Source organism: Trachurus japonicus, chromosome 4, assembly GCF_045865225.1.
Source record: "Trachurus japonicus isolate A0001 chromosome 4, Traja_1.0".
Classification (NCBI taxonomy): domain Eukaryota; kingdom Metazoa; phylum Chordata; class Actinopteri; order Carangiformes; family Carangidae; genus Trachurus; species Trachurus japonicus.
The window spans coordinates 13828361-13849815 of record NC_140910.1 but is presented as its reverse complement, the minus strand read 5'-3'; the positions used below and the strand labels follow the sequence as shown (position 1 = coordinate 13849815).

The 21455-nt window shown below is 42.9% G+C and overlaps 3 protein-coding genes across 4 annotated transcripts; all 3 read right to left on the bottom strand.

Annotated features, from left to right (window-relative positions):
- Window positions 1-698: 698 nt before the first annotated feature.
- On the bottom strand, window positions 699-10553 carry zfyve9b (zinc finger, FYVE domain containing 9b). 2 transcript variants are annotated; one of them, XM_085774124.1, is made up of 16 exons: window positions 10325-10553; window positions 7789-8639; window positions 7548-7647; window positions 7258-7460; window positions 7009-7120; window positions 5975-6097; window positions 4574-4729; window positions 4242-4466; window positions 4074-4156; window positions 3868-3972; window positions 3611-3761; window positions 2781-2861; window positions 2365-2527; window positions 2068-2173; window positions 1792-1971; window positions 699-1467 (listed from the first exon to the last, which is right to left on the bottom strand). In XM_085774124.1, the coding sequence occupies exons 1-16, from the start codon at window positions 10386-10388 to the stop codon at window positions 1306-1308; spliced, it is 2865 nt and encodes a 954-aa protein (XP_085630250.1). In that variant the 5' UTR covers window positions 10389-10553; the 3' UTR covers window positions 699-1305. The 2 variants fall into 2 exon arrangements, 1 of the variants encoding a protein (XP_085630250.1); XR_015035707.1 differs by lacking the exons at window positions 699-1467; window positions 1792-1971 and having other exon boundaries at window positions 2089-2173; window positions 2365-2640.
- Window positions 10554-10849: 296 nt separating this feature from the next.
- On the bottom strand, window positions 10850-15643 carry btf3l4 (basic transcription factor 3-like 4). Its single transcript, XM_085774129.1, has 6 exons — window positions 15539-15643; window positions 15075-15136; window positions 13062-13175; window positions 12742-12943; window positions 11447-11506; window positions 10850-11245 (listed from the first exon to the last, which is right to left on the bottom strand). Exons 2-6 carry the CDS (start codon window positions 15126-15128, stop codon window positions 11199-11201), a joined length of 477 nt encoding a protein of 158 aa, XP_085630255.1. The 5' UTR covers window positions 15129-15136; window positions 15539-15643; the 3' UTR covers window positions 10850-11198.
- A 1515-nt stretch (window positions 15644-17158) lies between these two features.
- ptgfr (prostaglandin F receptor (FP)) lies at window positions 17159-20012 on the bottom strand. The gene is made up of 3 exons (XM_085775405.1): window positions 19946-20012; window positions 18892-19700; window positions 17159-17703 (listed from the first exon to the last, which is right to left on the bottom strand). Exons 2-3 carry the CDS (start codon window positions 19684-19686, stop codon window positions 17389-17391), a joined length of 1110 nt encoding a protein of 369 aa, XP_085631531.1. The 5' UTR covers window positions 19687-19700; window positions 19946-20012; the 3' UTR covers window positions 17159-17388.
- Between the last annotated feature and the right edge of the window lie 1443 nt (window positions 20013-21455).

Sequence of the window (21455 nt, the reverse complement as noted above, 5' to 3'; positions counted from 1 at the left end):
GCAGGACGTAATGTGACAATTCTGGTCAAAGTACAGACAACTGTATCTTCACTTCAACCTGCCTCAGCTGTAAATAAATCATCCTTATTTGTTGAAAGTGATATTGTAGGAAACAACTTGATCTTAAAGTGGTGTGAACATGTTGTAACCAAGTATCTATATAAAATATAAAATATTTTAAAAGTACTTATATTGTAAAAAACAGTCTTTTAAAGTGAAGTTCTGAAATGATCCACCAATTATCAAATACCGACCTGTCTGTATGACTTATTTATTCAAAGGTAAAGCTATTTCAGCTGGATCTATTAAAATACCTTATATTGTTTCGTCTAACAGTGGTTAGACGGGACCTGGCCACAAGATAACTGTAATGGCTACCCCATTACAGTTATCTTGTGACCAGGTCCCCTGTCTAAGAATTTGAAACATGTCTTGAAGAAAATCATTGGAACTTAATACTTGGCATGTTAAACCTGTAACAAGGTGGTTCAAGTTAAAGGGTGTACAGCATTGATCCACTGTATGTATACATGTATGTGTGAAATGTTTATTTGCATTTCTAATTAAAGCAGTTGTATATATGATAAAGAAGTATAAAGGAGTTTAAGATGGCAACACTTCTCTCAAGTACAAGTTCTTCAAGAGTAAATGTACAGAGTGCAGTGTTGTGCAGAGCGTCCTCGATAAACTGACACTCATTCAGTCGTCGTTGCACGTTTAATTCCAGGCTGACATTACATTTCATTAGCAGTCAGTTAAAATACATCCAGTATGAAAACATTCTCCAGGCATTCATTCAGTGTGCATCAAATCTCTACAGAGCTACTACATACAGTATTTCAAGTCATTCTCTTTTTCTGTTTGCTTTAGGGTCATGGGGCCGAAACCAGCTCCCACTTTAAAGGTATTTTTCCGTGTTGGAAATTGTATTGAAGATTGCGACATGAATGATAATCAAGCTATGAAGTTGCTACTACAGTGCAAGTACAGCACCCTGATCTGATGGTCCATCATAGGTTTCATGCGTACCCAGATTGTCTTCTGCAGGGTAGAGTGAGATCAGAAAACCACTAAAGAGTCAGACCACGTCTCTCTACTCGTGAGTGGATGAGATGGATGCAGACCTTGGATGTGGTCTGGTTCGCCCTTTTGAATGCTTTTATTGCCCTGGAACCGATGGCAGCACGGATGAGACGTGCTGGAGACAGAGTTGTGGTCAGGGTTAAAAAGATGAAACAGTGTTATGGTGTGTTTGTTTGTTTGTTTGTTTGTTTGTTTGTGTGGGTGTGGGTGTGTGCACACGCTCTAAGTGATGTTCTCCAGGATGTAAAAGATGAGCTCCATCACAATGGGCTCGTCTCCCCTCTTGCGCCCCCTGCTGTGTATGACAGGAATCAGCACGCTATCCAGGGCATTGAGATACTGCGCGGGGAGGGGCTGCCCATTGCTCCCAGCCACAAATCCCACCTGAAATTACACAACAAACCACTAATTAATTTAAACAGAGTCACACCCTGGAGCTTACAACTATAAACTTTACAACTGTGCATGATGTGACTCATAGTATGTTGCATGCTCTCTTCACTGCAGGTTAAATTCACCCATTGTAAGCCGAACACCTCCTATTCTATAGCCAAGAACCTAACTGTTTTACAACTAAATAACAAAGAATTGTAAATAATTAAAAGTGAAGCAAAAAAAGGATTTAATTTCTTTTTTTTTCTAGATCTATTTGTGTGTTGTTAGGATGAGAACACATAAGACCAATTATAACAGGACTTCTTCTCTGACCTCTTGAGAATCAAACGTGACACGCAGCCCCAGCTTGGCCATCCCGTCCTCTTTGAGCAGTTTGAGGTGTGGACACAGAGCCAAGCAAAACGCCCGGGCGATCCGCTCCGTTAGCCGGTTGTGCTCAGCAGAGTCGGTCGCCCCTCCTTTGGGATGATCCCCCCTCTGTAGAAAGAACACCTGGCACAAGACATTCACAAACAAATGTAAAAAAAAGGAGGTGGTAGACAGAATCAGGTGGATTTATCTTTATATGAGATAGATCTTCATATGTACTTCTGTCCAGCGGATGATCTTTCCATTTTCTTTGTACTCCGACTTCTGGAACATCTTGGTGCTGCTGATGGACTCCATGGATTTCCCATCAATGGGGCTTATAACTCTTGGGGGGAGACAGTCATTTAAATGACTACATGTACCAACAGTTCACACCTCAGATACTAATTACTACCACTGGACAGGTGTGAATTATAGACACTGTAAATACATTGATTTCCATTGATCTATGTTTGTATGTGGTCTCCATGCTGTTTCCTTTGAGCACAAAAGCTTCAAACAGGTGAGGGCACTCACCCCTTATTCACAGTGCATTTTTCCTCCACCCACTGTACACAAACAAGCTCCTGGCTGTCTGATTGGTCAAGCCGTCCACAGGTGACGGTGTAGTCTTTCATCTCCCGTAGCGACCGGCGGAGCTCGGCCATGGTTTCCACGGTGATCTGCACCATTAGCCCATCTGGGGAGAAGGGACAGCGATACAGGAGAAACACACAAACAGACACCAACAGGGAGACACAAACACACACACACTCACACACATCAACATGTACACACGCCTTGACAAACAGTCTGTTAAAGTGTACACAGACACACACATACAAAAATCAACACATTCTGAATGAGCCAGCTTGAAGGCAGGGATGTTATCATGCACTACTCAAAACAAGGACAAGGTGAAGCTGACACTCCGCTCCGAGTGGACATCCTACCTTCTACAATGCTGGACTTGGCCAAGTAGCCCGCAGATGCTTTCAGAGCACTACTAAATATAAAAAAGCATGATCCAGTTACTGAAAGAAAGAAAGAAAGAAAGAAAGAAAGAAAGAAAGAAAGAAAGAAAGAAAGAAAGAAAGAAAGAAAGAAAGAAAGAAAGAAAGAAAGAAAGAAGCATTTACATACAAGCTTTGACTCTGGTGTTTTCAATCCAGGAAGGTCTTTCAAGTGAGAGGGAAAAAACATAATCTAGCATCATCTAGTGTTTAACCAGGGAAAGTGCAACACTGACTAGATGCAATTAACCACTGTTTTTACATTTGCCCTTGGGCAGACTGAACTGCTGACCTTACATACAAAGTCATGTTTTAATCTATACCTGCTTGTCTCTGTGAAGCTGAAATTCATCGTGGTGTGAAATATACGATTGCATTTTTTTTATGGGTGGACTATTACAGAAAATTGAAACATGTTTAACGTTGTTTTATGTGCACATTGTAACACATTCAATATCCTTGACAATGTTGTGAATTCATTCATTGGATCCACAACATGCATTTGTATTTATGTTGGAAATGCTCACCTCACTTAGGCCTATTTAAACAGCTTTAACTTAAAATCATGCATATTCAAAATAGAATTAAAAAACTGAATTGAGGGTTTGGATTAATAGATTATGTGGTCTGGTGCAGAAAGTGTTATTTTCTTAACTTTTTATCTGAATATCAAAAAAATAAACCTCAATGCATCAGCTTCAGTATTAAACTTAAACTTGTGACTGCAGTGACTCTCCTCCTTTACTGGATCTAATATTGTGACATCCCACCTTTGCGTGGCTGATTGTGAATGCTGATGGCTTGGGTCTGGTACTGGCCACCGTCTCCTTGCACACAGATGAGGTGGGAGTCTGCATTCTCGTTGAAGCACGCCCCTATGGCCAGCACGTGCTCGTTGGACTTACTCAGAGCCTTCATTAGCTGATGCCAGACAAGTGAGCAGGGAGGGAAGGAGGGGAGGGAGATGACGTAAAAAAGGACATAACCGTGGCAAATAACTGTGAAGCATTTCGAGGCTTAGTGTTACCTCATTATACCCAGTGGTGGGTATCTTTATGCAGGTCCTCTGGGCCTCTAGATCCACAGTGAGCCCCGGAACCATTGGTAGGCTGTAACGATAATTCCTAAAGTCCTGGAACAGCAAGGTCAGAAACAGGTCAAGATCTATTACAACACTAAACCTCCTATTCATGATGCCAAATATGGTTTTGCATCACAAAATGTCAAACTCACCACTAGTAGTCTCATTATAGTGTGACCTATTTCCCCAAACAAGGGCTTCCTAAAGCGCACGCTGTACAAAGGACACGGGTAAACTGGAAATAGAGAAAAACAGTGGGTAATCTGGGAGGAGACCTGTAGCTGTACGGACGCAAGATTTCATACCAACAACTGGCTCACATCTGTACTCTGCCCCAAGTCGCAGCATGAGACGCAAGGGAAAGGTTTTAGCCCAGGCCACCTCTGCTCTGTGGACCAGCAGGCCGAAGAGGTAGGGCTGGTTTGGCAGAGGTAGACCTTGGAGGGACTGGAGAGTGGCTTGAACATACAGGAAGCCTGCATGCTCCTCAGTGCCTAGGAAAGTGCTGCCAAACAGGGAGAGTGAGAGGTGTTTCACAACCTTCCCTGTAGGAATAAAGGAGACAAAAGAACAGATGTGGACAGATGTGGACAGTCAAATAAGGTGTTGAAAACAACAGCATGTACGCTGCTCAGTGTGAGCGGCTCCAGACCTGTGAGGGTGTCCCTGTACAGCTGGATGAAGTGACTGAAAATGTCTTTGGGGAAGCTTTTCTCCTCGGGCACGCACTGCAGCAGCACCACCACCTCCACCTGGCCCACAGCATGCATGCCCTTTGTCGTCACGCACCAGCACTTCCTGTTCACATCTGTCACACAATCAAGGCACAACGTCAGAGACATTTTGAATTCCAAACTTCGGACGTACAATGCTGTGAAAATGACAGAGTGAGCCAATTGAATGTTCAAATGAGCTCTTTTCTTCTTCAGTGTAAATAATTTTCTGTAGGAATCTAGTAGCGCAATAAATCATTCTGCAGTTTTTATCATCGGCTTTGGCTTGATTATCAAACAAGGCGAGCATTTTTCAAAACATTCATCTCAAATCTCTGAACTATTAGTCTATAATTCAAACAGGTGGAGGCACTCACCCCAAACAGATAAGAATTTCTCATCCCTGTTAGCAAGTTGCACTGTTTTGGGACACATGTGCAAAAGTAGCATTTTGCTACGAATCTGCACAAAAATCACATGTAGATCAAAACTAATTTGTGGAATCTCAGTGAAATTGTCAATTTCTTTACAGCTTATAGACATTCTTTCATCATTTAAGCACTGAAATTTGTGACTGTCACGGTGAAAGACTGTCTGTACTTTTTGACCAGTATGGCTCAAATAACAACAAAACTACTTTTGATTTCAGTGACACTGGCCAATTAACTGACACAGAAACTAGGTTTTGAAATGTAAATGAAATGTCTTGGATGGCTTAATATCTTTTGTAAACATGCACGTTTGGATGTACCATGAAACTGCATTTAAATGAGACATATTATGCCTCCATTCCACAAATAGTTAAAATAGTTCCCAGGTGTCTTAAAGACATATCTGTGACATGCTTTGGTCAAAATACCCCAAGGAGCAAACATTACAGCTCTTTTCTTTTTTCTCCTCTCAAAACAGCCCTGTTCAAAACGGCTGGTTTCAGTGCCTGTCCCTTTAAATGCAAATGAACCACTGCTTGCCCCGTCCTGCCCCTTCTACCGGTCCCAGGTAGGGGTGGTATTATGCAAATTTGAATCCTAGTTACATCACTAGAAGACAACCAAGGGAACAGCTCGTAAAACCACGTGTATTTCAACCTAGGGAACCTGCACATCACAGATTTTTTGTCATTTCTCATATTTTGGGGGCCGGGAGGCAAGTCAAACACCCAAATATATGTTGAAGAGCCTTCAAAAAGTGATATATCCATAATATGTCCCCTTTAAGGTTCAGAAAATGATAAGAAAATTAGCCAAAGGGATTGAGGAAAAACTATAAAATCACTTGTTATGCATACTGTATTGGTCATGTAACACATTCATCAGTGAGAATAACATAAAAAGACATACAGTTGACAAGTTTGACCATAGCAAGTAGGTTGGCATTAAGAACAAACACCAGGGGTTTGGGTCTGCCACTCTCCAGCTCCTGGATAAGCAGCATCTCAGAGGGCTGCTCCTCCACAGTGTAATCTGAAGGGGACAAAAAAAAGAAAAACACAATAAAGGCCATTAGACTACAGTATCTTTGGCATACACTCCTGCTTTGAGCTTTAAAAAAAAAAAAGAAAAAAAAGAAACTAGCCTCATAAAAGATTCATGTGGGAAACTTAATTACATAAAGCTGTGTAAAGATTAATAACCATTGTCTACACTTGGCTCTAAATAAGATGCAAGGACGGGCAGCTTTTATTAATGTCATCATTTAAAACGCCTGTGTTTAACCAGGCAGGATGGGTCCATGTTATTATTTACAGTAACAGCAATAGGGAGTAGCCATGACTATTAAGTAAGAGGAAACATATTTTTTATAATACAAGAACATGGGAATTTGTTATGGCCCAGTACAGATGTCTGACTCAAATGTATGCTTATGATGGATTTAGACTAAAATAAGTATATGATTTTATTTATTTATATAAAAACGTTAATAACACTATATTTAGACACTTTAAATCTGAGGCTGCAGATGTAACATATAGTATGTGTGTGTCCTGCTGCCTTCAGGTGGATGCAAGGATTTAATGGCCTAAAAGCAATCCTTGATACAGCTTGAAAGCAGTTGTGGATGACAGACGCTGGCAGGAACAGCTGATTAATTTTTCATTCAGCACTGATAGGCTTAAAAGTGTTCATCCAGGTTATTCCGCTGCAATTGCCGCTGTAACTTCACACAACATCGACCCTTTCTTTTGTCATCACCAAACTGTCCTTCACCTCGCCTTGTGCTGCCTAATTTGCATTGAACTCCCATCTCCTCGTGCCTCATGACCATGCACACTGAGCAAGGCATGAAGGCACTATATTACCAGATTATAGGACCAAGGCTACCATGAACAAACAGGCAAACTGTCTTTTATTTTTTTGCTGAATCTTTGACTTACCTCCTTTGACTCCTGTGGAGGTGAGGATTGGGGGCAGGCCCTCCAGGGGGATGAGGTTGGCAGAGCTGCTCACTAAAGCTGTGGTGCCCCAGCCGTAAGGACCACAGGCCTCCTAGAGGAACAGAAAGACACATCCAGGTTTGTTCTCACATGTTAAAACTCTAAACACTAACATTTATGATTTCCCTTAAACAAGCATCATGTTCTCCACAGTTTTGTCTGTGCTGTCATGTTTTCGGCTGATCCTACGTTGATAGATGTCCCATGTGGCCGAAGGGTTCTCCTGATCTGTGGTGAACCCACGGGACTTTTAACCAGCCCACCCAGCGCTTGTCTCATGAGCGGCGAGAACGTCGGCCCTCTGAGTGGCGTGGTCGGAGCAGACTCTGACTGCTTGTTGGTGAGGATTTCATCGGCGAACCACACCCTCCTTTTCCCCCTCGGAGGCGTCCCTGAGGAGAAAATGTCAGAATTACTTATGCAAACTTTTTCACTTGGTGTCTGTTAACTTTAACAGGAAATAACAACAGAGTCCTCACTTTTGATGAGAGTCGAGTGACAGGAGACACAAACTCGTCCCTCCTTGCCATCCAGATGTGTAAGTCTGAACTTCAGACTGGAGCAAAGTGCACAAAATACCTGATGGTACACACATGCACACACCACATGAGGACAAACATGCACACACAGACACACACGGACTATCAAGTCACTTTCTGCAAGGGGACTTCTAATTATAATTTACTTGAAATGCTTCCTTCACACGACATTTTTCCTCACCTTCCCACAAGCGCGGCAGTGGTGCCTCCTCTTAGTGAAAGTAAACTTCACCCCACACTTCATGCAGACCTGCGCCTGAGCATCAGGGACCCACACTGGCGCCACCTCTCCGAGGACACTGCCCCGGTCCTTGGACAGGATACCAGCAGGGCTCTGCAGGCACTCATTATCAGGATCCTCGGGGGAGGCTGCACACTCTCCCACCGCTCCCTCCCCACAGGCTGCCTGGGCCTTGCTGGCGTTTGTGTCATCTCTTCCGTTGGCTTTGGCCATCTTTAACTGACCGGGGAGCTCCCTGGACGCCCTGCCATACGCCTCCTCCTGTGAACGAGCAGAAGGTACTGCAGTCGCCTCTGAGCTGCAGGGCTGCTCTTGGTGCTGCTGCTGCTGCTGCTGCTGCTGCTCCAGCCCGCTCTCCTCCAGCTCCTTCTCCTCGATCACAGAGTCCTCCTTCGACGGGAGAGCTTGGGGTTTCTTCTCCTCCACCACCACCTCCGCCTCCTCCTCGTCCTCCGGCCACGCGGCCTCGGCAGGGCTCAGCACCAGGGGGCTGGACGTCTCCCCGAAACAGCCCTCTCTCCATGAGGAGATGGCCGTCACAGTACAGCTGCCCTCCTCCAGCTGGGAGGGTGAAGCGAATTTGGCAGGATGCTCAGATGGCTTCTGCTCACCATCTGGCGCAAAAGTGGTTCTGACTGTTGCATCTGAAGCGGCTTTAGAGGGAGATTCTGGTCTGATCTGTCCGCAGCCCAGTCTGGGTTTTGACACGTCCCCATCTTTGAGCACCAGCAGGCAGGGTCTGTTCAGCCAGTGATGCTTGGTGTCCTGAAGAGACGGATTGTCTCCTTCATCTGTTTCGAGAGGGAACATGATGATATCATGAACACTCGATTGCTCTATCGCTCTTCCTGTCAAGCACACACACACTTAGGCATACCATGCATGCATGCGCGCTCATTAATAATGACTGGGTGGGTGGGAAAAGCTGTGTTCACATGTGCTAAGTGGCCATTTAACAGCATGTGCTAATTTAGACCATCACCTCTTACACACCTCACGGCTTTCAATCATCACTAAAGGTGGCACCAGCCTGTGGTCGTCCTTGAGAGCTGATCACAGGGAGACAGAGCAAAGAATGTGGAGCTATGGGGACTTTTGATGTAGAACCAATAATTGTTGTAGAGTCGATTGATGACACCACATAGCTGCTGGTTCCCTAGAGGGGTTCAGTATTGGTTTTGTGTTTAATTGGCTCTGTGTAGCATCTCATATTGAACACCTTTATGGTACCTTGAGGATTTACAGATGGTTTTAAGTTGCAGGTGTTCAGACTCACCACATTTGTTTTTTTGTTTTTTTTTACACTGGTCATTTCTTAATCGATATGCCTTTGTTAATAGACCAAACACACATTAGTATGTAAGATAATAAAAATGCTTTGGTATTAAAATCCTCCACTAACCTGAGAATGCACTCCATGTAAAGGACTGTGTACGTATTTCATGGTAAATAAATAGTATAGGCACTAGTCCATCGTGTAACCTCCCCATTCATAATATCAACAGCACATTCAACAGAAAGGTAAATTACTGCTTAAGCTGCACTTCCATAACATGATGACCACATTATAACCATTACTGCACATTACCGGCACGCAGTGCAAAGGGATTTAATGCATCCAGAGCTGCTGTTTCATTGAGCTCAGTGATTCATGAATAGTTATAACCCATGAGGACTAAAACAAGCAGTAAAGGTGTCATGTAAGTAGCCTACAGCAACACACAGCCACATTTTACACACAACATATTTTCAGTACATATTGGATTTGGAGGTTTGGCACAAATTAGCAAAAAAAAAAAAAGATATGTGATGGAGAGAATCTGATCCCATATGTGAAATCGGGTGAGATAACTTTTCCAGGTTAAACTGCATTGCAGCTCCCTCACCATTGTATTGAGGGGAGAGAGAAAAAACAAGAAAACGAGAAGGCGGGTCGTGGTCGTTGATGCTGCGGACCACACACTGTAGATTTGCCCGAGACGGTGGCGGCGGTGTGGCTGCACCGACACCGACACCGAGGAGGAGGAGGCGACTCTGTGAGCAGCTCGCGCTCGTTTCCCGGGACAGTGACGCATTCAACCGAGCAACACACGTGCAAATGTTTAATGCGCTCGCGGGGAACCGAGGCCGGCGGCAATGCGACACTCAAAAAAAAAAACCCCGCATCCCGTTACATCAGCGCAGCACGCAGGACACAGCGAGTTGGTGTTTATAGAGGCACCGGAGAGGTCTGCGGACAGCGTGTGGCATGTACGCAGCCTGTCCTCCTCACACGGGAATGTGCGCAACATACACACACAGATACGTTTCAGGTGATGCGGACTATACGCGCTGCTAAATGCTGTATCAGCGGTTTTCTATGACAAACACAGACGCGCAGTAGGCTATCATCATCCCGTAACACACACACACGGACGAATGATTGGGACTATAGACTGAAGCATCTCCACCCCGGTGCAGTCCACGCATCTCTTACCCTCTGTTATTCCCCCCAGCAGGCTTTCATTCTCGTCGTCCCGCGCAGAGAAGAACTTCAGCATTTTTTTTTTATCCCGTTACATCTGAGTGCCGAGGAAGAAGAAGAAGAAGGAAGAAGAAGGAAGCGGATTCAAGCAGCAGTTTCTTGCTGACAATCGGAGGATGGGATGAATTTGCTCCTCTCCCACTCCCCCCCTCACACCCTCTTCTGTGTGATCTCCCTCCTCCCCTGTGCCTCTCTGCAGCTCTTTGAGGAAACTCAAGAGGTGTGCAGAAATGTCCCTCCCCAGTTTGCTGGCTACACACAGCCAGCAGAGCAGCGAGCCAGCCAGCACAACACCACAACACAACACAGCCACTGTATATGATGCTTGATATGAAAAAAAAAAAAAATGCACAACTGGTCACATACTGAAAAAAACAAAAAAAACAAACATGTCAGATTCCAGCATCTCACCATCATTGTGGTTGATTGTCTCCATGCAAAGCTGCAGTGAATCTTCTCAATGACCACAGCACCATCTAAAAAATGTTAAATCCCTTTTATTTTGTTTCATAAACAAAAAACGAAAAAAATCTTAAGATTAGTTTTAATGACCACTGTAATCCTGACCATGACTGACAATGTGGTGAAGGGCTTTAACCATTTACCAGGAGGATTTGTTTTCTTTTTTTTTAAGTGCACAAGCCAGTCTGAGGAGCACGTCCTGGGTCGGGTCGTTGTAAAGTATAAAAGTCTGTTTTTTTTTTTTGTGGGGGTAGTGTTTGATATGTCTGGATAACTAGACTTAAAAACACCGGAGCAGGTGTCACTTTCTTTGCAGTCCAGTCCAATCCAGTCCACCTGCAGCAGCGTTTGAAGCTCACGTGTGTCAGTTTGCCTCGTTCTTCGAAGCTTCATCGAAGTTCTCCACCAGATCTGAAAAGAAAAAAAAAAAAACATGATGTCAATATCAAATGTACTTAACTGAATTTGTGTTTTTAAGGAGACAAAATAGACACTACACTGAGAAAAAAACATAAAGATGGTCATATTCTAGGATGGCCTTTTGAGAAATTTGTGTAGCAGACAAAATGTATAAAAGTCTGACTTTTATATACAGTAACTAATGGTCCTTACCTGGAACATCGTCATCCTCCTCCTCAATGTCCTCTGCCTTTGGAGCCTTGCTGTCAAGAGCTGAGATGAAATATAAAAAAACAAACAAAAAACAAATTATAGCTTTTATATTTTTACTTATTGACTACTAGGAAACAGTAGTAACATACAGTAACATGTCTGACAGACTATATTTTTCTGACTGTCAACAAATCCCATGAGAAGACCACAATCAAAAGAAAAAGTATCATCTGTGTAGCAACAGCATTTTTCTTCAGTGACAATTTCCATTTAATTGTGACAAACACTGGCCCTGTGGTTTATTTGAACACAGCAGCTAACGTGTATTAGTCTGCAGCTGAAAACAGTCCCTAATAAAAACACTATCTATCCCTGATTGCTACAAACTACAGTGTCCAAATTTGTTAAGACATTATTCATACTGCATGAATTAACACATTGTTCTTTTGAATCTCCATGGGTTTTAATGGCAATAACGAATAGACAGAATAAAATAATCCCTATCCTTTTATTAACAGAGATAATCCCGCCCCTGAAGATAACAACTAATGGGATTCACCATAACACCAAAACCAATAAAGGAACAACTTAGTTTACAGATTACAGTGATTCTATTAGTCAGTGATCATCTGATCATCCGTTTACACAGCCTGACCTCTCAAATCTGTTTTTATAAACTGTCTTCACAAACACACCACAGCCTCTATGTAAAAAAGGAGAAGGTTTAGTGAAAACAATACAAAAAGAAAAAAAAGTCCATGTTATGTGAGCCAGCAGTGATAATAACAAAAAGTAATAGTTGGTCACTAGTTGGTTCCTTCATGTTGACACCAGAAGGTCCAATCTGTCGGTCACTCACTGCTGCTGCTCCCTACGGCTCAACATCTCACCCATGAGGACGTCAACATAAACTTGCAATAGATGTTTTATACAAAAACAGGGCTGCAAACTAAGTGGGTCTATCCCAACTCTGCAGTGTCGTATCTAAGCTGCACTACACAAGACAAATATGTAAATAGTACGCACCATCCTAATCATCCTAACCGCAAAGGAGCTGCTAAAGCTCACAGGAAGTGACTAATCTTTACTAAAAGTCAAACTATAATCCCTCTCCTTTGCAGCAGTGGAAACAGGACTTTCCATCACTTATGTGTTGATGCAAAAATTACATCCAAATAGTGTGATTCTTTTTTTTTTTTTTTATGTGTCAGCCTTCCACAGCTGTTACACAACTTCTCACCCTCCTCTTTTTATACGAACTGTGAAATGTCACAGGTCTCGAGAGGCCCACCCACCTTGCCGAGGGAACTGTTCTGCCAGTTTGCGCAGGCTGCTGAGGCTGTCTGCTCCCAGCTGACTGAGGATGCCCGGGAGCATCTCCGTCAGCTGCTTGGTCTCGGCGTGCCCCGTGATGGCGAAGGTGTTGGCGGACAGAGAGGCCTGGACTTTGGGGTTGTTGAAGTGGATCACGGTCCCGTCGTCCTTGATCATATTCACCTGAGAGAAGATGAGCACTTAGTACACACACACACACACACACGATCAAATGTATGCACAAAAAAAAGGTGTGTTCAAGTGTATGATTTCCTCGTATCGTAGATCCATACCAATTTACCTCCTCAATTCCTGCAATGTTGTTGACAGCCAGTTTCTTTAATGAACTCTGAAGCTTCTTGTCATCTGCTGTTGCGGTTCTGTGAACCACCTTCTTCTTCCTGCGTGCAGAGCCCTGAAACCAGCGTGGACAGAGGACTCAGACAGCACCAGGAGAAGAAAAAGAGCTAATAGTGGCAACAATACATTGAAAAATCTTATCTTTATCATCCAACACGATGTTCTTGATATTGTTCATTCTGTTCAAAACCTGTTGAATAAGTTGTTGCTGCTATTTCTGAGCTGACTTGGCATAAATCTTACAGATTTGTTGTTTTGTCTTACACATGTGAATAATAACTGTTGTTTCACTGCTAAACCTTAAATACTGTATTATATTATAAGAGCTCAAATAATTTGAAAGTGGTAATGTAAAGCTCATTCTTAACATTTCATTCATCTATTGCTGCTGTAAATAAAAATGCATCATGATGCCACCATAACATAAAGGGCTGTCAAAATTAGTTTAGTTTAGTTTTCTCAGTTGTCTTGAATGCAGCATCATCCCAGCTGCATCCTGTAATGTGTGAAGAGCCGTCTGACTCTGCCCACGATCGGGTAAACCTCTATGCCATGGCTGCTTTGACCATAGATGAGAGGGGAATATTCAAACTCTCGGTTTGACAGTGTCAGTGTGACAGTGTCTATCGAACTAGTTGTAAACTTTGTTTCCTGTGGCGGACGGTGGCCTGTCGGCTGTACGGCAGCTGCAGGAGGACAACACTTTCCATTCACAACGAAGCCTCTGATGTGATTTGTTTATTAAGGTTGAGGTGAGCGGTCGGATACATACAGTAGGTATTTATTTAAAAAATATAGTGCTGATAGAAACAACTATGATGTGTTTACATCTCAAATGTTCCTCCAAAAGCAGCTTCATGGTCTCTCTGTCACACTTCAGTATTCAGCTGTATTCTGCTATGACAGTGTGGCCTCTAAAGAAGCATTTTCATTACTTACTGGTAAGAGATTTCTCAGACTAGTTTGTCATTTCTTTGTTTCCAACACCACACATGTATTTGTTTTATCTCCCCACCAAAATACAAATGTATTCCAACACATACTTGTGGTTGTTTTTTAGAACCAGAAGAGTTTTTTCCTTCATTTCTTTTTTTAATCATTCTTATTATTGTTGTTTAACCTACCTCATTTGTCTTTCTCCCTCAATCCCATCCCCTTATCTATTCCTCTTCCCCATTCTTAAAGGCAACCCTCCCCTTCCCCCTTGCCCCTCCCCCCTTTTTGTCCTCATCATTTTAAATAAGTTGTTGAAAGGGAATGGGTGTCAGAGTTCAATTTGTTTCTATGGAAAAGTGGAAAACCATAAGGAAGCCTTTCTCCATTTATATCTTCAGATGTCACATGCTTTGTAATTTCTTCAATAAAGACATATTAAAAAAAGAAGAACCAGAAGAGAGAGACAGGAGAGAACAGGGGAAGGGAAATCAGGAAACTGATCCACCCATTTGAGTCTGACTCAGAACTTGCTCTTTCAATTTTATTTCATCTGATTCTGCACTAATAGTTTGGTCTGTGAAATATCAGAAAATAATGGAGCAGCGCTCATCACAACGGTCTATACAAGAATTCTGCAGAATCATAAAGTATGCAAAACTTCCACATCTATAGAAACTGTTATTACATGGTGTATTTGCATGATACATGACTCACAGAATGAATCGACGATCGCAATAGTTACATGTCAAAGAGAAATTGTTTTAACAGTTGGACTGTGAGCAGAAGTTTTTATTTACTTTGAACATCAGAGTTAGGAGTGTGAGCCACATTCTCAGACACTGTGTATTCACTTTGATGGGACTGTAAGACACCATGTTAACCCAATTACACGTTTCAGTTAATGCTGTCAACATTGTAAACCATGCACAACAAACAATACATAGGTTATAACAGTGTCAGAGCTTCAGTTTTGATTGGACAGATGTGTGTTTCAACCCCTGTGGCCCACTCAACTCACCTTTCCTCCTATCCGGACCTGGGCCTGAAGTTTTGCCAGTTTCTCTTGATTCATGTTCTCACCTGCAGCGACACAGAGATGCAAATAACGAGAAGGAGGAGGATGGTGAGATATACAACAGGCATTGCTGCAGAAAAACTCTTTCACCAGAGACGAAAAGAGTGACAAGAGTGAGAGATCTGCAGTAATATCTGAGACCTGTTGCAACTAGTCTGATCGAAATATTCTGTGTATGCGTGTGTGTGTGTGTGTTGTTTAGCTGCTGCAGAGATGAAAACACAACACAGGGGCCTGACAGACTGCACACACACACACGTACACACACATAGCCTAGGCTACACACACACACACACGACACACGGCCCGACAGCTCCGCTCCGGCCACACACCAACAACCGCTCACTCCACCGACACCACACACTCGCACACGCGTTGCGCACAAATCGACGTTTATCATCACAAACCTGCTCGGACGTCCACTCCACACACACAGACTCACACATGCGCCGCCGAAAGATGGTGGTGATGAGGAAGAGATGACGTCACGGACCATATGGACGCTTCTCTTCTTCTTCGTCGTCGCCTTCGTCTTGGTTTGCGACCACCTGCAGGACAACAAGGGACCTGCTGCCACCTACAGGACGCTTTACGGCAGACACTGACACACGCTCAGAAATAAGCGCCGTCAGTGTAATGTGAAGCTTATAGGCATAGGAAAACTGTACATGCAGTGCTGTTGTAGTCCAATTCCTTGTCCTTCCATTGTCAGACATTGTAACATTGTGTTGTGCTCCGGCCAAAGTGTATGTAGCGACCAATGTACCAAAGCATTTGCAACTTGTTCAAAGAAATTAAAAACTGCTTTTTTGATGATCTCGACAAAGATCTTCAACTGCACTTGTTTTCAAAAAGAGACTGAAGAGGCAACTGCTGCTGAAATATGCATGATAGTGATGTAATTTTCTCATGTTTTCAATTATGATGACTGATGTTGACCAGACTACTTTTTTTTCTCTTTTCTTTTCCTTTGAGGGGGGGGTTATGGGTTGTATGTGAGTGTGTGAATGGAAATGTAGATTACCCTGTGGCGTGAAAATATGAGGATCGGAGTGTGAGTGTTTAGAATATATTTTGGGTTCATTTCACGCAAAATGTGTTATGTGGTTATGTGTATGTCTATGTATGTTTGTATGTCTCCTTCCTGTGTATGTACCGGTATTCCTGTCATTTTTGTGTCAGGGCCCCTTTTAAAAGCTCTTGAGCTTCTCAGGGTGTCCCATTTCACATATGAAATTACAAATATTTTAATGATTTTAATACCTTTTCTATATGTGAATAAAGATGATGATGATGATGATGATGATGAGGATGATGATGTGCACAAGTGACACAATGATGTGAAGATTGAACAAGTAGTTTTGAGAATTTCAATTCTGATCTGAGAAATGTGCCAAAGCGATTGAGAAAAGCTGTAAGCAAACACTATAAAGATCTCTAATGACGCCAAACAAGACACTCATAAAATAGTCCCTCAACTACGCATTACACTGTCTCCTGCTTATTTTAATAAAAACATATTTAACAGCATTCAATTTAGTAATACTTTTTATTTATTTTGCTATATCACCATCATAGTCAGACCCAGAGATCTGAAATTGAAAAGGGGACAGTGGGGAAAGTGAGATACTTTATAAGCATTGTATTTTTCTGATAGATAGATAGATAGATAGATAGATAGATAGATAGATAGATAGATAGATAGATAGATAGATAGATAGATAGATAGATAGATAGATAGATAGATAGATAGATGTACATCTATTACGTTCATTAAAACATGAATAGACTGTGATAACCCAATATCTGCATGTTACAATAATTAACACTCAAATAAATAATGGCAAATACTTCAAACCTACTTCAATACTTGATGATGCATTTAACAACATGTTAATCTGCACATTTTTATGCTGATAGAAGTGTTCTGCTAAAACTATATAATAATGCAGACCTATGAGCAGAGCTACTGCCAATACCAGGTGTGATATTATAACACAAAGATAATCACACACATTCAGTATGAGGCTAAGAGCACAGTTGAAGCAGCTGTATGAACATACAGTATCTGCAGGATTAATAACAAAGACATGCAACTCCTTACAACACAATGAAGGAATAACTAGACCACCCTAACACTGTGAACACTTTAGACAGATGCTGCGGATGCACAAAACATCTGGAAGTTAAGAACAATAAGTTCAGAGTTCTCCACAGCATCCTCCTGCTCTCACATCTAAACCACTCAGACCAGGGTTCAGGTGATGGATTTGATGGTGGTATCTGGGGGACGCACTCTACCAAGCAAGCTGCAGTCTTGCGGAGCCATGTCATGGTTGCTTCCCTCCACTGAGCTGCGGACCGTGCTGCAGTGCCAACTCCGTAGCTGATGGGACTTTGAGGGCCAGCAGCACTGGAGCAGCATGAAGAGTCTCCTCAGCACAGCCCTCCTCAGCAGGATGTAGACCCAGGGGTCCAGGATCTGGTTCCATGTGGCCATGCGTACCACCAACAGCAGAGTGACAGCTGCGGGTCGGTCTTTGGCGCCAGCACTAAGAATGGTGACATGAACCTGGTGGACAACAAAACAACACAAAGATAAATCACACAAATAAAGAATTCAGAATCTTGAATCTGGATAAATTAGGCAACAATTCAACGCAGTGAATTATTTAAAATAATTGATGCATGTAATTCTTCATGTTAGAATGAGTAATGAGTAATTGAAAGCTCCCCCTTGTATCCTCAGATTTCTTTTTTAATGCTTCATTGGAATAATATTTCAGTCATTGCTATGCACAAGAATCTTTAAGCAGCCATTATGTGTCATTAGGCATCTTCTCATCTCAGTCATTATATTACACAGATGTTCAGTGATTCAACAGGCATCTTTTACTTTATGGCTTTAAAATAAAAACAGCTATAGACTGAAGAATTAATTCCTGTTTTCAAGCTGCTTCACACTGTGAGCACTACAACATGTTTTTGTCATCAAAGAAAACAGCATTGGGGAAAACCTGCTGTTAAATCACCAAAACTTCATTTGCAGAGTGTGATGTCAAAAATATGATCATAGTTTCTGCCATTTCACTGCAGGGTTGTTAGGGGTGTATTGAGCTGATGAGAGTGTCCTCTTGGGAGCAGCAATAAGGCACATGGAGGGACCATGGTACAGAGAGCACATCTGTAGGGGAGCTTGAAATGCACGTCTTGTTCAGTCAAAGGAAAGTGGATATTTTGAAGGGTGTGCTGCACGTAATGTAAATTTACGGGAAAAGCTGCACAGTAAACTATTCATGGTAAGTGTTTGAGTCTTGCTGTGACAAACAAGCAGATAAGAGCTTCAGAGTGGCAGATTGCAAAGGAAAAGCAGCAGTATTTTTTAACAACCATCTGAGCCATCTTTTCATCGCACATCACAATTACTGGGACCATCCAGTCTTTTTTCAAAACCCATTTCACCGTCTCTGACAGTCATGTTGGACTTGATCAGAGCATCAACACTGGCAACTAGCTTAGAAAGCGTAAAGATCACAAGAGCAATGGGATGTATGTCTGAATAGGTGGGTAATTGATAAACTGATTTAAGAGAGTAAAGACATTTTTTTCTTTTAAGTTTCAGCTCATTTTTATGCTGTGTGAGGTAGTAGGAAACAAGCCGCTCTGAACTGACCTAACAGCTCCTGCAGTGTCAGCCTGCACTCTGTGATTTTTCATGTCATGTGGTAAAGTAAATGGTGCTGAAGATAAAAACTCTTACCAGTAAGGGGCCCCAGCAAACGCAGGACACCAACATAATAGCCAGGAGCTGGCAGATCATCTCTATGTGGTAAGATGTGCTTTTGCAGTGGAGACTGCGGCGCAGCCTGACCAGCACCAGAGCGCAGCTTGTCACAGTGTTGCACACAATGGAGAGCAGCAGGGCCAGGAGCCCCAGCAAAGAGAAAAGCAGAGGCAGGAGCACGTCCAGCCAGTCTTTAGGTTCCTCCATGGGGAAGAAGCAGAAGCTCCTAGAGCTCTGAACCCTGTAGGGCCTCCACACCAGCACAGGCAGGAAAGCCACCAGGGCAGCCAGCAGCCAGGTGAATCCCAGCAGCCTTTTCATGTGGCGGGGCGCTAACACAGTGGAGTGAAAGATGGGTCTGGTGACCCCGAGGCAGCGCTCCACTGCCATGGCACATCCCAGGAACAAGGGGCTCAGGCCAAAGAAAACCAAGCACGCCCCAAAGATGCAGCACACGATGCGGTGAGGGTCAAACATCTCCCATTTCTTATGAGCGCTGTAAACAAAAATCACCAAGGAGCCGTTGATGAGGTGGCCGAGCAGGTCGGTGACTACCAGGCTGCTGGCAAACAGCAGGAAAGACGCCCTGGACTTGATCCGGTGGCGGTTGTAGGATTTGACCAGGATAAAGAGGGCGAGGCTGTTGGAGAGGATGCCCACGGTCATGGAGATGGCGGAGGCTGTGATGGACAGTTCCCTCTGACTGCAGGTGCTGTTGCTGGGTCTGACCTCTGACCTGCAGTCTGACACTGAGCTCTCATTGGTTGACATGGTGGAAACGAAACCTAAAGAAGAGGATGAATAGAGGATGAGCTTAAATATCCCTTTATAGCATAGTCTTGATTTAGGAATTAAACTTAAAGTTTTTTTAAGGCTTTTTAAATGAAGTCAAGAGATTTACTCCAAACAAAAACTTCAGACATCACTTCAACCAGAGGCGATAGATTTGTAACAAACATTTCTCTTCGGTCACTCACTTTCACGTTGAGGAACGAGATCATGTTGCATGGGGCATGATGCAGTTTCTTACCTCAGGCTTGGTCCTCTCTCACTCTACTCGCCACAAGTCAGAAACCCTCTTCTTTCTTATTCGCTTTTTTTGAAAGCCGGTAAAAACAAAGTCGCGTCTCTTCAGTGTAGTTAGTTGTTCCTCAAAGTCCGGGCGCTCCCCTCCGTCCTCCTGCCGCCGCTGCAGTTTGAGCCTCTTCGCTCCGTGTGCGCTCAACTGATGCCAAGTTTCAGTGAGAGCGCCTCAGTCTGTGATGCATCAGTTCAAACTCAAAGCTACCTCAGAGGCTGCTGCACACATTTGTCACATCCTGCAGCGACACTCTGGCTGTGTGTGCAAATGAATGGACTGATAAACTTGTTGTCAATAGCTACAGACACAGCATCCGTCCAAGAAGTTACGCGTGAAAGTGACACTATTATAAGAAATATTATCATAAACACAAGCCTGTAGGCTGCTCTACTATCGTTCCCATCACTACCTTCTTTGTTTTCTGTCATTGACCTGCTGTTTGATTATCCTGCTGTTTTTGTTTGCACTGCAGAAACAGTTTACACACTGTATGAGTGACAGCAAAAGGTCAGGTCACTGCTCATGTTGTTTTCTTTTTGCTTAGCAATATGGAAAAATCATAATTCGACTTTGTTATCCCCAGACAAAAATATAGGCTCAGGATTTATGTGCATTAATTGAAGATTTCACCACAAAGATTTAATTTGATATAGTCTAATATTAAAATGTATTGTTTCTATTTAACATAAATATGTATTATTATTACCGTATTATTATTCTGATGGTTTGAGCATTGGGCTGCATTTTAAAGAAATGTCCTTTGACTGAGACATTCAATCTTTACTTTTCTTCTGATGGCAGTTTCTTTTTCAAATAACCTCAGGCTACACAGCCACTGTGATAAAAGAGAGAGAGAGAGAGAGAGAGAGAGAGAGAGAGAGAGAGAGAGAGAGAGATGGGGGCAGGCAGCTTTAGGCTATACTTCAAAAACAACTGCTGGTTTTTAACCTGTTTATTTGTTGCTGATGGCGATTCATTCCCTAAATGACTCCTTTTCTGTTTTGTTTTTGTTTTCTTTTCTTTTTTTTTCTTTTTGTTATTTCAGAAAGATGAATAAAAAGTATTTGATATTAACTGTGATGTGCACGTTGCTCTTTGGAGACCAGCAGGGCTGTGGTGTTACAGAGACTTCTGTTCACTCTAAATCAACAAACAGCATTCACACTTTATATTTAGGCATCGGTGGCCTCTGTCCAGCAATCCTGATGTCCAAACAAATGACTTATGAATGATAATGTGCATAGAAGGTTTACATTACACATTTTGTCCTGTGCTTGAGGGGAGGGGGATACATCCTGGGTCACAAGGGCTGACACACAGAGACAAACAACTTCACACTCACATTCACACTTACAGGCAATTTTAAAAGGATTGTGGCCACTGCTTTACGGGAAACACCCCAAAACATGTCCTTGGGTTGTGGAAGTAAGCCGGAGAACCCTGAGAAAAACCCATGAAG

Excerpts from the sequence above, each read along its gene's own strand:
- zfyve9b (XM_085774124.1), bottom strand. The coding sequence starts at position 10,388 with ATGCTGAAGTTCTTCTCTGCGCGGGACGACGAGAATGAAAGCCTGCTG. Across the intron at positions 6,098-7,008 it reads CTCCACAGGAGTCAAAGGAG|ATTACACTGTGGAGGAGCAG; the intron begins GTAAGTCAAAGA and ends TGTCCCCTTCAG. Across the intron at positions 4,157-4,241 it reads ACTTGGGGCAGAGTACAGAT|TTTACCCGTGTCCTTTGTAC; the intron begins GTGAGCCAGTTG and ends CTCTATTTCCAG.
- ptgfr (XM_085775405.1), bottom strand. The coding sequence starts at position 19,686 with ATGTCAACCAATGAGAGCTCAGTGTCAGACTGCAGGTCAGAGGTCAGA. Across the intron at positions 17,704-18,891 it reads TTTGCTGGGGCCCCTTACTG|GTTCATGTCACCATTCTTAG; the intron begins GTAAGAGTTTTT and ends GTTGTCCACCAG.
- btf3l4 (XM_085774129.1), bottom strand. The coding sequence starts at position 15,128 with ATGAATCAAGAGAAACTGGCAAAACTTCAGGCCCAGGTCCGGATAGGA. Across the intron at positions 12,944-13,061 it reads ACATTGCAGGAATTGAGGAG|GTGAATATGATCAAGGACGA; the intron begins GTAAATTGGTAT and ends ATCTTCTCTCAG. Across the intron at positions 11,246-11,446 it reads GGAGGATGACGATGTTCCAG|ATCTGGTGGAGAACTTCGAT; the intron begins GTAAGGACCATT and ends TTTTCTTTTCAG.